At 40.5% G+C, this 14379-nt stretch overlaps 1 protein-coding gene across 3 annotated transcripts; it reads left to right on the forward strand.

Annotated features, from left to right (window-relative positions):
• The first annotated feature begins 1746 nt into the window (after positions 1-1746).
• On the forward strand, positions 1747-14103 carry LOC117257035 (mitochondrial inner membrane m-AAA protease component AFG3L1-like). Of its 3 annotated transcripts, none has more exons than XM_033626879.2 (17): positions 1747-1955; positions 4573-4663; positions 4802-4861; positions 4959-5077; positions 5184-5333; positions 5442-5516; positions 5956-6077; positions 6190-6463; positions 6615-6752; positions 6938-7091; positions 7188-7295; positions 9781-9906; positions 10037-10147; positions 10248-10363; positions 10514-10714; positions 11754-11948; positions 12187-14103. In XM_033626879.2, exons 1-17 carry the CDS (start codon positions 1836-1838, stop codon positions 12412-12414), a joined length of 2388 nt encoding a protein of 795 aa, XP_033482770.2. In that variant the 5' UTR covers positions 1747-1835; the 3' UTR covers positions 12415-14103. The 3 variants fall into 3 exon arrangements, with proteins under 3 accessions (XP_033482770.2, XP_033482788.2, XP_033482779.2); XM_033626897.2 differs by having other exon boundaries at positions 10514-10690; XM_033626888.2 differs by having other exon boundaries at positions 1759-1955; positions 4576-4663.
• The last annotated feature ends 276 nt before the right edge of the window (positions 14104-14379 follow it).

Genomic DNA, 14379 nt, shown 5'->3' on the forward strand with positions numbered 1-14379 from the left:
AAATGCTGCTTCAGAAGTCTTCTTTCTTTCTTTCTTTCTTTCTTTCTGTCAAAGAATTCTTATTGTGGTCATATTTAGATATACTGGACATTGTGCCAAATATTTTCAACCTGCAGCTTTAGCACAAAAGAATCCATATCAAACATCTATCAGTATTGGTGGAGCCCTGCTCCAAAGACACTGCCAAAACGTTTCAGTAATAAATGGTTTGTAAGGCAACCTGCTTTCTCAGTAGCTTCCACTTTACTTTTCTTGTGATGATGCCAACAGCACTACACAGGAGTGGAAATGTATAGAAAAATGCACATGTAGCGACAGTGAGTAGGGGAGACCGGGATTGGTTGTTCCACAGGTTGGTTGTCACAAAAGCAATGTTGTATCTCTACAGTTACACACTTCAACCCAGGCTGTTTCACATTTAAACTTATAGTAATGTTACATACATGTTACATGTTATTTAATAATGTTAAATTCGTAATGAATTGTCATGAAGCAATAGCTTTGATAAAGGCTAGATTTTTTTCAACACTGTAAATTTCTTTATTTTAGTTTCATTACAGAGGATCATTCAAACAAACGCTGAGTACAAATTTATGGTTTCAACACAAGGGGCATTGATGAGTACATGTATGGAGGTGGTATTAATTTCAAAACTTGCATGGTGTTTTATCTTAAAAAACTAAAAAGTTGCACATTTTATTAAATCTTTATTTTTTTTCTGAAACCCAATTGGTAACTATAGGGACAACCAACCCTAGTCATTGTGACAACCAGTTTTGTGATGGGATTGGTGTTCACAATGTGTCAGAGTGTCTTTGATGGTTAATTACATCTTGTTAATAGGTTGTGAAAAATAAAAGGGATACCCATTTCAAGCTCAGCATTTATTTAATGTAGGAATGACTGTTGAAAGATGATATGATGATGAGCAATTTAAACGAGAGTAAAAAAATGTGACAACCAACCCCGGTCTCGTAGACTGACTGAATTTGACATGTTTTTCTTGAGACATCTCCGCACGTTCATCATCTGTTTTGTAACTGGGTGAACATTTTCACAATGTACTTCTTTACACTAACAGAGAGGGAAAAATGTGGGGGTGCTGTTATTTATAGGTTATCATGCAATGATTTACTGGTCTGACCCACTTGAGATTAAACTGGGTTATATATGGACCATGAACTAGAATGAAACTGACACCTCTTTGTCATATAGTCATATAGTATGTTCTGGGCACATTTGCATCAATCACTCACGCCTACTTTGGCTCCATGAGGAGAACACATGTGTACATGAGGAGGAGTTGGATTACTGCCATTAACGCAGAGTACAGGACGTCTTATGCTGCTGAACCAAAATTCAAACACTGTGTAAAGTTATGTAATATTCAATATACAAAATATATATGTTAATGACAGCACCATTATAAACAGGAATTCTGGTCTAAAACAAATTGGTGCATATGTGTGCATGGGTTTGCAGCATGTGAGGAAGAAACCCAGTGACCCCCTCCCCCTTTTACATGGGCTCCTGAAAAACACAAAAACAAACAGAGGCTTCAAACTGAATTAAATCCCAGGCTTTGTGCTACACTAAAATATTATCTTAGTGGTTTTAGCTTGTAGATGTTCCATTCAGATATAACCTAATCCTAAACCTGTAAAAGAAAACATCTCATAATGGGACTTACTGAAACGCTCCTTATCTGAGACCTCATGCTGGTGTTTTGTAACTGAGATCTCGCGAGAGTACGAGTTGGCATTGTGTTGACCGTACTTCTGGGGCTCGTCAACTGGAGTCCACTCCAGTGAAGCCCAGAGAAAGAAGCAGACGCCATGGGGCTGCTGTCTGCAGGTGTCGGACCCTTTCGAAACCGGGTGCTGGCGGTTCGGACCTGGAGCCGAGAGTTATCCAACATCTCGGCTACTTTACGCAGCGGCGGCGCACTGGCGTCGGTACGGTGACATTGTTTCTGTTGTTTTTCCTATTACGTAAAGTCGGTGCGCTCCTTTCCAAAAACAAATATGTATGCAAACGTAATGTTTTACACCAGCTACTTGCATGTGTTGAATAAGAGTGTGTAGCAGGAGTTTGAGCCCTTTGTGGCTGTGTTTGGGGTCTGTCGTGGGAAAGAACACAGTGTTCCTCGGTGCAGGCTGCAGACCCCCCAAACACCTGTAAACAAACAAGCTGCGGCACTGTTTATGTACAGTTCCCCAGTTGTTTGCACTCTCATGGTATTTCCGTACGATAATGTTTAGTTTAGGAGTCAGTTTCCTCAGTTTCATAATGATGTGTTTGAAGGGGGTGTGTCTCTGTGCCTGTGTGGTGGGGAGGGGCGCGCTAAGTCCGTGCACGTCTCACACATCCGCCTCACGTACTCATTCAGTTGCATTTACTTTTTAAAATAGGCAAAGCAAATATTATAAGATATGCAAATTATTAAATAAGTATAAAACTCGCTTGTGTGCGCAAGTTGGCATCTAAAAGTAGTGAACTTTTTGCACAGGAGGTTGTTTTATTTTTCATATTCTTTCCTCCAAAATTAGATGTAACACAGGTTCACTGGCTGGAATGAGATGTCCCTAAATGGACTTTTTGTTTTTCTATTGCAGTAGGATAATGAGATCAAAGAAACTGATTGCAGATTAATTTTTTTCCCTGTTGATTGCCAGATAAATGGCTGCACTTAGCCCCTGAACATAAATAAAAATAAAATGCAGAAATAAAAATGTATCAGATATACAGTATATTGTTGATCTTATCTCAGGAGTATTTTCCACAAGGGAATGGTGCGTACTCGAATGAAACAAACATTATGTAATACAGTGAGTTTCCTCTTTTTTTCTCTCTGATGGACTTTGCATGGTGAATAGAGCCTGACCCATACACAGACAGGCTGATATTGGCAGCTGTGCAGAAATTACAGTAAACTGCAGCACTAAGTGTTTTATTCCATTTTAAGGATTATTTTGTAAATCACTAAGTCATGCCATGTTATCTTAAATTTGTGAAGAACACTGTGCTTTTCTTTCATATTTCCGCAGTGACCAGAGATCAAAAAAGGCAAACATTCCTAATTAAGTGAAGTAAACAGAGTTAGAAACAGCTAAACCTCATCATAACATCCGTCTTCAAACTCTCACACAACTCATGCAGTATAATCCAAGTCTTATTTATCCAGTCATATGCTCAGTACTTCACAAACACATGCATTTTTGCTCAAATCTGAAAGTGAAATGTATCTATGCTTTCTTCGAAGCCAGACTCCAATACTAAGCGTTTGTTTTTTAGCTAAAATGTTTTTGCTTGGGAAGTACTGAGCATACAATTAGATAAATGAGATGTTCCTGGTTTTCAGTGGACGCATGCCAGAAAAACAAAGTTTTCTTAGAATTTGAGGTTACATGACTAATTGATTTACAAATGGTCATTTTGTTGATGAAGTGTTCCTCTGAAGTGTCTCAGTTTTTTTAAATTCACAGTTAATATTTTAAAAAATCCCCAACATTTTAAACTGAACATTTCTGACATCTTTGATGACAAAGATTATGGTTCAACAAGATCACAGTGTTAATGAGCTATACCTTGATATGAGAACAAAAGGTTTGCTTATGTTATGTGATCATGTAAAAACAAATCATATCAGCTATTAGGAATAAAAAGCAGTGACTGTCCCAGCTTACTCAGTGTAGAAGTCCATGGTGTGGGGTGGTAGTCTGTGTTCACATGTATAGACCAACATGTTTCAACCTTAGACAGTCTTCATCAGGTTGCCCTGATACCCTGATGAAGACACGTTTCCAACACACGGTCTATCCATGTGAATAAAGGATTTTTATTTATAATCAGAGTGCTTCTGATGCCTTTATAGGCTGCCAGCCCAAACCATGGACGTCTTCACATAGTAAGCTGAGGCTGTCATTGCTCTTTCTTCCTTTGCGACTATTTGCCCTATCCTTGAGGAACACCTGATTTTTTTCAGTTACCTACACCTAGTGTCTTGACCCAGTGCAGCACTTTCCTCAGCTATTGTTAGATTTTTATTATTCTCAGGTAACCCCAACAGTATTAGCTGCATAAACCCAGGATCAGTGCTGCTCCAGTGATAGACAACAATCAAAGATTTTGCAGTTGTGTGAAAGAAACACATTCCACTTACTTTTAAAAGTGTTTATAACCTTTAAGTATAATTTCATCTATGTTTGATCTTCCCCAGTGACAGATATGTGAGTAAATAGCAGCTTTAAAGGAACTGTTCATTGTATAAGTGGGTTATCTGCAACAGTGTTGAATGAATGAAATTAGGTTAACTGTGACACAGTCCAGTATGTCCACACCATAATGAGATTTCAGTAATCCTGTGAATAATGTTCTTTGGAAAAAAGCAGGGCATATATCTCATATTAACATGAAAGCTAGTCTGTATGAGTGATTGATAATAGCTGCTAATGTAACGTGTCTGCCATTTTACATTAGGTTTAACGTCTGCTACATACAGCATGTTGAGATGAAGCCTTTCTGCCGTATACTTCCTGTCCACGTATTCATCATATGGTATCTGTATTTCAGAAGGCGTCACTGATCCAGAGGAGATGTGGAGGATTATATCAACACAGTTTCTCGCTCGCGCGGTTGCTTAGCTCCAACAAACCACCAAGAGGTAGTGTACCCCCTAATGCTGTTACACTGTGTAATGGAGCTAAATAAGTTTACACACTGACCTACATCTTTTCAGGTCAATGTGAGCCATTTGCACGTAATTCTTTTCTTGTGTGTGTTTGCTGTTGAACTGGTTTAGGTTTTGAAAAGTTTTTCCCAAAGAATGAGGAAAGCACCGGCGTCAGCAAATCCGCTGAAGGTGAGGAAAGTTGGGGTCATCATCACAAGCAGCATATGTGCACCCTCTGTTCTCCTTTCCTCTGCAGTGTATGACTGGTTCTTCTGTTACCATTTAGACGAAAATACCAAAGATCAAAAATCTCATGTAAGGGAGGAGAGGGACACAAATGATGATGGGGACGAAAGACGAAGAGGAGGGAAAAAGGAAGAATCACACTGGTGGACGCGCTTTCAGGTGTGAATCATGTCCAGAAATTTGCTGATAACTGCCTTCAAGTAATGCTCACATAATGCACTACACAAAAACACTAATAACATGGTAAAATTTCTTCATCTAACAGGATGATTTTCCCTTGGATGAAAAAGCACTTCGCTACTCTGCCATCGCTGCAGCCGGCATGGTCTCAGCTTTTTTGTACTTTTACTTCCGAGAGACGGGGATGCAGATCTCCTGGAAGGACTTTGTGAATCACTACTTGAACAGAGGCTTGGTAAGAGACAGAAAGGGTTATAGTTTTGGTATCCTCTGAATGGAGGTGCCTTTTACCTTTCTGTTTTGCAACCCTGTGAACAACTTGGTTTTTGTGCCGTCTACACAGGTGGCACACCTGGAGGTTGTAAATAAACAGTATGTCAAAGTAATTCCTGCCCATGGAGTGGACACGTCAGAAGTGGTTAGTTGCATGAAAATGCTTTTATGTCCTTTCGTTTGTCACCCTGTTGATTAAGTTTGGGGTATTTTGAAGTGTAGTTTAACAGTTACACAAGAGGAGAGGAGCCATACATACACCCAAATCCAATTCACTGATTAGGTTCAATGCTGCAAAGTGGGTATTGAGTTGGGTATAATTTGGTCAAACTTTAATTTCCAAGTCAAAAAATAAACTTTCACGATCAAGAGTTTGCCAACATTAGCCACCCTAAGCTACAGGTCCCACCAGATAAAGTTAAGACAGTAGCAACAAGACATTTATTTATGTTGTGTAAGGAAAAAGTATGTCTTCCTTGCTATTTCATCTTCAGAAACTTCACATAGTCTTGCTTCAAAATTTAAAACATATAATGTATACTGATTGCATGTTATATGTTGTCTGTTTTGTGTGTATGTTTCAGAGCTATTTATGGTTCAATATTGGGAGTGTTGACTCATTTGAGCACAACCTGGAGATGGCCCAACAGGAAATGGGACTGGACTCACAGAAAGTTCCTGTATTCTACAGCAGTGAAAGTGATGGGTGAGAATTTCATCCGATGAGTAGCTGAGACTATAGCCCGGTGATTTTGATGCATATTGGATTTGCTCATGTTGATGCTGTCCTAATGGAGCTTCTTTCTCTTCACCCACAGGACTCTCCTGCTCAGCATTTTCCCAGCCTTACTGCTGGTAGGCTTTTTACTTTTTGCCACACGGCAGGGGCCGATGGCAGGGGGCCGTGGGGGTAGGGGGCGAGTAAACCCCTTCAGCATGAGTGAATCAAAGGCCAAGATAATAAAAGACAACATCAACGTTCAGTTCAAGGATGTCGCAGGCTGTGAGGAGGCCAAACTAGAGATTATGGAGTTTGTCAACTTCTTGAAGAACCCGCGGCAGTACCAGGACCTCGGAGCCAAGATTCCAAAGGTGTGCCATCCTGTTTATCATAGGGAGGAATTTTTTCCTCCAAAGAAAAATATGAGCTAAGAAAAGGGTTTTAAAATGAGACATTTCTCCACTGGGTCAAGTATATGTTAAGGCATTTCTATTGCTCATTAAGCAACACCTTTGTTTCCAGGGTGCTGTGTTATCGGGTCCACCTGGTACTGGCAAGACCTTGCTCGCGAAGGCCACTGCAGGAGAAGCCAATGTCCCCTTTATCACTGTAAATGGATCAGAGTTCCAGGAGATGTTTGTTGGCGTGGGACCAGCGAGGGTCAGTACCAGGCTAAATGCCACACTCATCCAAGTAGTTTTAAAGCTGAATGATGGGGCACACGTAGCTCATGGTCCACATTATCTGTAAACACAATGATTCTTTGGATTGTTACCTTATATAGAGCACTTGGAAGAGGTGCCCTGTTGGTGTTAAGTGATTTCTTTGTGTTTGTCTCATATTAGATTAGGGATACGTTTGCCACAGCTCGAAAGAATGCCCCCTGCATCCTCTTCATTGATGAGATCGACGCAGTTGGCAAAAAGAGAGGCGGGGGCAACTTTGGCAACCAGAGCGAGCAGGAAAACACGCTCAACCAGTTGCTTGTGGAAATGGACGGTAGGTAGTTACGTGATCTTTGTCAGCGTTCAAGCCTTTCTCCCATTCCTGGTTTTGCAAGGACTTTGTTTGCTATTTGTTTTTGTCATTCAACAGGGTTCAACAGTCGCACTAACGTGGTCGTTTTAGCTGGCACCAATCGAGCTGATATCCTGGATCCAGCTTTGCTGAGGCCAGGACGTTTTGATCGACATATATATATAGGTAAAAATGTAGCACTTGTCTGCCTCTTCTCTAGCTTTGTAAGTCCTGCTCTCCTGTGGATGCATGAGAACTAGTTTAAGATTTGACAATTCTTATAGAGACTCAAAGGGCCCTATTAAAAGCTCTATAGCACATTGTCTTAAGTGCATGGTGTGAGTGCATTAAAGGCCTGTCCAGCTGCACTTTTGTGAGCTAAATGGTGCATAATCTGGGCACAAAGTAAGGCGCAAGGGACAAAGGGGTTGTCTTTAGTCCCTTAATTAATCAGAGGTATGTTTTGGGTGTAGCATGAATTCAACCAATTAGGGTCCACCTGCACCCAGCGCAAAATTATAAAGCTACGCTGCTCCTCGTGCATAAATGAGCACAGTGTCTCTCTTAATTGGGAATCGGACAGCAGCTCTGCTCTGCTCTCTGCTCCGTTCACATTTTAGATGAATGTAAGAATGCAATCAGTATTTTTCTTATTATGTATGTGTTACTTCACACACCTGCAACCCATCCACTCAACCCTGTGTATGTAACAAACATAGTGTACGCATGTTGTGAACACACCTATGTAGGTGCATCTTACTACCTGAATAATGTGCCCTTTAAATAGCAGGAAGATACTGCGTTGTAGACTTGAGACCAAGTTTTTGTTGGTCAATGGCACAGTCACGTTCTGCTGCCTCAGAATAGAAATGTGCCACCAATGTGCCTGACCACACCTCATTCTAAGACCTACATGCTCATGGGTGCAGAGACGGGTGCTAGTACATTTGCTACTTACATAACATGGGTGCTATTCTTGAAAATGAGAACTGTGTTGGTCGGAAACTATGAATCACAGTTGCTTTGTGCTGTCCTGCGCTGTGCCGGGTTTAAGAGAGAACCCTTAATAGCTTTCACTACATCGTCATAAATCACTGTAGTGTAGTGATAAGTGTTTTTGAGTGTGTTTGTGTGTGTGAATGCATGTGTGTACGTGGTCGCTGCTATTGCAGATTTGTTTTGCCTGCTTCAGACGAGGTGCTAAGCTTGACCTTGACACACTCCCTCTATGGTTTCCATAGAATTTAGCTTCAAGCCTCTCAGATTTGCATCTGTTCTTTTGCGCCTGCTCATTTGTCATGTCATTAAAAGCGTGTGTTGCATACTGTGCACTTTTGTCTTTGTGGTTAAAATGCTTGATCTTTTTTCTGCCTGCTAAGATCTAATTTGCTGTACGCCAGCAGTGCTGGACAATAGTGGGCCGGGCAGTTTTCTCTCTGACAAAGAAAACTGGGTCAAAATGAGAGAGCTGGCTTTCTATAAAAGAAGGATTAGATGACTGGAGGCCAACATGAGGGACGGGACACACCGCTCCTCTCTGTGTTGTTGACTCTCTCAGCTCCCTGTCCTTTAGTGTTTCTGTTGTTCTGTGTAAACAGTATTGGATTGATGAAGGTGCTTAAATTAGCCACATTACTAACTAGAGGGGCAGTCAGAGTGCACAGACCTCCACCACGGCCAACTTTCCAAAGGGAAAAATAATTTGAAAATCCGCCTTGTGATTTGGATCCACTCAAAATTTAATGCGTGCTTTCTTGGGCCATGTTCCACACGTCCACCAAATTTAATGAAACTTTCGTCAATGGTTTTTCTGTAATCTCACTGACAAACAAACAAAGTGAACCTGACCTATAACCTACATGGCCGAGGTAGTTAATGTTTGATCAGGCCGCAAATTTAACTACTGTTAAAATGAGATCTGATGGATCCTTCAAATGCTCCATCACACTCTCCTCTCTACCCTTGTGTCAATCCTAGCCGCCACTTTGGCAACAGACTAGAGATATAAGCTCTAGAATATTTGCATATTTGACAGCTATCTTCAAGATGAATGTCATAGATCTCATGCTTGCCTGTGAAAACAATTCTCTCCTTGTAAAAGACAATGCTGCTTTACAGGGAGCTGCTTGGTCACACATTGTCTTTCAATATTGTCTTTGCTTCCTAGTTTGATGCACAGCTTTACAAAATCAATTTAACATTATAGTTGTTGGCACCAGCATTTTGGAATTGACTCTGTGTAGCTGAGGTCCTTTACTTCCTCTTTTATGCTGCTGTTGTTTGACTTGAAGTAATCCTAAGTGCATAAACAACCTTGGTGTTTAAAGCTGTGTGTTGGCCGTGAACCACTTGTCAGCGTCATCTTGAAAATCAGCAGTATGACATGAACACCTGTACTGCAGGAGAAGAGCTAAGTGGTTATCGGGACCAGCTGCTGTAATATTTGTAAATGTGCCATCCTGATGAGTCTTACAATCTGAGACACGCTTATCTTTCCTTGCTCAGCAATGTGTAGGAGTAGTGTTGCCTCTGTATCAGCTGCATTATCATATATGATGTTAGCTCTGCAGTATCTGTTATTTTAATCTGCTTTTGCTCACTGCTTATCATTTTGTTTTAAAAAAAGAAAGCCCTGAAATTCACTATATGTCTGTTTTCTTTTCTTCTACAGGCCCACCAGATATTAAAGGGAGGGCATCCATCTTTAAAGTGCATTTAAGACCCTTGAAGTTGGACACGAGTATAGAAGTAGAGGCTTTAGCCCGGAAGCTCGCTGCACTAACCCCAGGTTTTACTGGTAAGAGCAAGAGATGTGTGTTTGTTTGCATCAATCTAGGATCATACAGTTTGTCCTCTGTATCTCTTGCTGTATTTTTTTTGTCACAGCACAGTCTAACTTGGTTGTTGTGTCTCCTTTTGTGTCTCAGGGGCTGATATTGCTAATGTGTGTAATGAGGCTGCTCTGATAGCAGCGCGTCACCTCAACCAACATGTCAATACAAAGCACTTTGAGCAGGCAGTGGAGAGAGTTATTGGAGGTAAGTTAACCACATTTATGCAGATAACTTAGTTCTTGTAATAAAAAAAAAACATACACACATGCACTGCAATTTGGTAAGACACCCTCTTTGCTCACAGGTCTGGAGAAAAAGACTCAGGTCCTGCAGCTCCCAGAGAAAACTACTGTAGCGTATCATGAGGCCGGACATGCTGTGGCAGGCTGGTTCCTAGAACATGCAGACCCCCTACTTAAGGTAGTCACCCTGTTTCCTTTTTCTTTTCTCTCACAGTGCCGCTTGACTGTCGTAATTCTTCTGCAGCATTGCATAATCTTGTTTTTACCTTGTGAGGATCTCACCAAACAATGATATTGTTAATTTATAAATCATAATGTCCTCCCTCAGGTGTCCATCGTTCCCAGAGGGAAAGGTTTAGGTTATGCGCAGTATCTGCCCAAGGAGCAGTACCTGTTCAACAAGGAGCAGCTGTTTGACAGAATGTGCATGATGCTGGGGGGTCGAGTGGCTGAGCAGGTTTTCTTTAAGCGAATCACCACCGGGGCTCAGGATGACCTCAGGAAGGTGACACAGTCTGCGTATGCACAGGTTATCATTACATTTTACAGTGTGTTAACAGATACACAAGGCAGTAAACTCCTGTATGTAATAATCCATTGTCATTAGATTTTATGTGATTGGGAGTCAAACACTCTCATATGCTGAATAGAAGTTGTTGAATAGGTGGTGATGACTCATAATAAAGGAAGGAACTCACCTCATTACCTTGACTTTATTGAAGAAAACTGTTTTACTCGCATGCCTCCATGGTAGATAAAGAATCTAAGAAAGGCAAACATTTGTCATAAATAGAAGTAATCAGGGTCTGTATTCAACAAAGGCAAAACTATATCAAAACATCTGTTTGCAAATTCTCACATATCTCTTGCAGTGTAATCCAAGTCTCATTTATCCAGCCACATGCTCAGTACTTTCCAAACACAGTGTTTTCGATCTTCACGTTTTTGCAAAAATGCACATATTTGAATTGAGCAGATTACTGGATTAATAGGATTTGGATTATGCTGCTCAAGTTGTGTGAGAGTATGTAAACAGATGTCTTGATATAGTTATGCTGTTGCTAAATACGGACCCTGATTACTTAAATTCATGATGAATGTTTTCCTTTTTCGGATTCTATGGGCACTGTTAAGGCATGCAAGAAAAACAAAGATTTCTTAACAAATTCAATGGTGAGTCGTGGTGAGTAATTTATATAAAAATGGTCATTTTGCAAGTAAGTATTCCTTAAAAATAGGTAATAATAAACTGCAACACCAGTTACAAAATAATTACAATTACATTCTGTATACCAAGCGTGTTTCAAGATTGATTTTCTCAAAAGATAGTGACAGGATAAACACTGCAGCTCCTTTGTCACTGTACACTATTATTTCAGTTGAGCTTTGCTAACAAGTAGCTTCCTGCAGACTGCAGCAGTGTCAACTTGAAGATTAGAGTCTTTTTACCGCTCAGACTATTACAGGTCACTCTGCACATTTTGTTAGTCAGAGAATGTTGTTACCAAAGTCACATACGAAACGGTTTGTCCTTTGACTTACAGTGCTATTTTCTCCTCATACTTCAGGTTGTACAGTTTGGAATGAACGATGCAGTGGGTCAGGTGTCCTTCGACCTCCCCCAGCAGGGTGATGTAGTAACTGAGAAGCCCTACAGTGAAACCACAGCCCAGCTCATAGACCAGGAGGTCCGCCTGCTTATAGATTCTGCCTTCCAGCGAACACTGAAGCTCGTCACTGACAGGAAGGAAATGGTTGAGAAGGTGAGATCTATTATCGCTCAGTAAATAGATGTATAGATGAAGAGCCAGTGTGATGCAGCACTTTGATAGCTTATTATGGTTTGTTCAGTTTTTTTAAAAAAAACGTTTGGATTGTGAGGAAGATGGTGAACCTCGACATCCTAAACATCTATTTGTGATATCATAACTTGTCTATTAATGTGGTCAGCCATTGTCATAAAACTACCAGTTATTTACTGTTATTGGTCATGTGTTGCAGGTGGCAAAACGTCTTCTAGAAAAGGAGATTCTCGACAAAGCTGACATGGTGGAGCTGCTAGGAGCCCGTCCCTTTCAAGAGAAGACTTCATATGAGGAGTTTGTAGAAGGGCTGGGGGAACTTGAGGAGGACACCTCTCTACCTGAAGGGCTAAAGAACTGGAACAAGAACAAAGGGGAGGAAAAACAGCCCCAGAATCAGCAAAACAGATCAGCCCTTTACCTGTAGGTGGACATGCAGCCTCAGGGCAAATATTCCACTGGATTCAGGTGAGAATTCGAGCGCCATCTGGTCCAGACTGTCAGGGCTCTGAGAGTGATCCCCTGTTCATCTCACGGACAGCTGCAAAAGGAGGGATGGAGATGTCCTGCACAAGTCGTAAACGGCCTGGATAATAACATTTTTTAAATTGCAGTTTTTATATTCTTGGGGGAATTATGGAAAAAATTACTCATCACTTTACAGTCAGGTCAGTTTGCAGTGAACATTTCACTGAAGGTGCCTTCCTTCCAAGCTCTGATTCAGTCCTACAGTGCAACGACACTGATGTACACACCACAGAGTCATCTGTAGCCATGGTCTGAAAAGTTACTGAGCTCAAGTTACAAAACAGAAATTGACTGAGACATACATTTTAACATTCACAGTTAGTGGACATCATGTGACAGTTATATTAGCTGTGATGTGCATTGTTCAGTTACACACTGTGCTAGTATCATGTGATGGTATCATATGAGTTAGATTTTATACTGATGTTCGTTGCCTTTCTCAAACCATACATCTATAGAGCTAATAACAATGCTTCCAGCCTCGGCTGCCACTTCATTATGTTGATAGCTAAATATATAAATGTGTTTTTCCTGAGGGGGGAGACCAGGCTTCTCAGATGATTCAATTTTCAAAGGCACTGCTGACTGTCTTCTTTCTCACACCATCGTACAAGGAAGTAATTCTTAATTTCTACATTTTCATCACCATTATAGTCTTCCAACAGACTTTAACCCTTTCTTAGCCCGGCTCTTATTAATTTTTCCACTAAAGGCAGCTGTTAGAACTGTTTGTTAATGTGCTTTGTGCACCGATTTTACCAATGTCATTGGATCGCATGTACTGTAGGGTGTCGTCTCCTTCGCAGTGTCCCAAAGTATTCAGAGTCAACATTGATGTCGACACCCATGAGAGCTGGGAACAGATGAGATGAGCCACGCCCTCTTCATTCACTCACACTACCTCACAGTCTCCGTCTTCTTAACTGACTCTTAGCTGTTACAATAAAACCATCTTACTGACAATTTTTGGTCACAATACTCACACCACACTCTGGTTATGCTTTTTAGCCTTTTTCTTTTGTTAATCATATTGGTGAGTGTTACACACTAATTAGGGTCTTAAAGTAAAGAGAGGGTTAATTGGCTTTTCCACGCAATCTCTGCTGTATAACTATCCATGTAGCATTTCATGTATTTGAGAGCACCTCCCACGAGGGTTGGTTACACACTGTCATCACAATGTTAACAGTGTCTTAATGGTTAACCCAGTAGCTCCTGAGCCACGTAAATAGGTTTTAAAATAAAAATGTACTTGAACTAAATGCCTTGCAGTATGGGCAGTGAAGGCCCTTTTTATTTTTTTTTATCAGGTTTTCCAGTAGAAGCTTTAAGGGTTCGAACCAGCTTGACACTGGACCATTTTTTCATCCATATTAAAAAAACAAACATTATTATATGATGAGCAGGCTGGTTGTATATCATTGTAAATTGAATATATTGCGTGTTTTGTGCCTGCTTGACAATGCACTATCCTTGTTCTTGCTTGATGAATATTCCTTTGTACATGTCAGTGAGGATTATGATGTGATGACAAATGAATGTGAGGCTGTTGTGGCTCACACCGATATTAAACAACTTTTACACCCCACTGGTCCGTCTCTTTATTCTCAGTATCTTTGTTTTGTATTATCAGCCCAGTTTTTTCTTATTATGTATAATTTCTAAAAATTATGCTTGATAGCAAATAAGCAGATACACCACACATAAAAGGGCTTAATTGCTTCGTCTTTTAATTTAGTCTTCACTTAAAATGTTACAAACAATGCATTTTGCTAATGGCTTCATCAGTCATCATCAAAACCTGATGAAGCCATTGGTGAAACACATTGTTTGTATCATTTCAAGTGAAGACTTAATTGAAAGA

This window comes from Epinephelus lanceolatus, chromosome 2, assembly GCF_041903045.1.
Source record: "Epinephelus lanceolatus isolate andai-2023 chromosome 2, ASM4190304v1, whole genome shotgun sequence".
In the NCBI taxonomy this organism is placed as follows: domain Eukaryota; kingdom Metazoa; phylum Chordata; class Actinopteri; order Perciformes; family Serranidae; genus Epinephelus; species Epinephelus lanceolatus.

Excerpts from the sequence above, each read along its gene's own strand:
- LOC117257035 (XM_033626879.2), top strand. The coding sequence starts at position 1,836 with ATGGGGCTGCTGTCTGCAGGTGTCGGACCCTTTCGAAACCGGGTGCTG. Across the intron at positions 1,956-4,572 it reads GCGGCGGCGCACTGGCGTCG|AAGGCGTCACTGATCCAGAG; the intron begins GTACGGTGACAT and ends TCTGTATTTCAG. Across the intron at positions 7,296-9,780 it reads TGATCGACATATATATATAG|GCCCACCAGATATTAAAGGG; the intron begins GTAAAAATGTAG and ends TTTCTTCTACAG.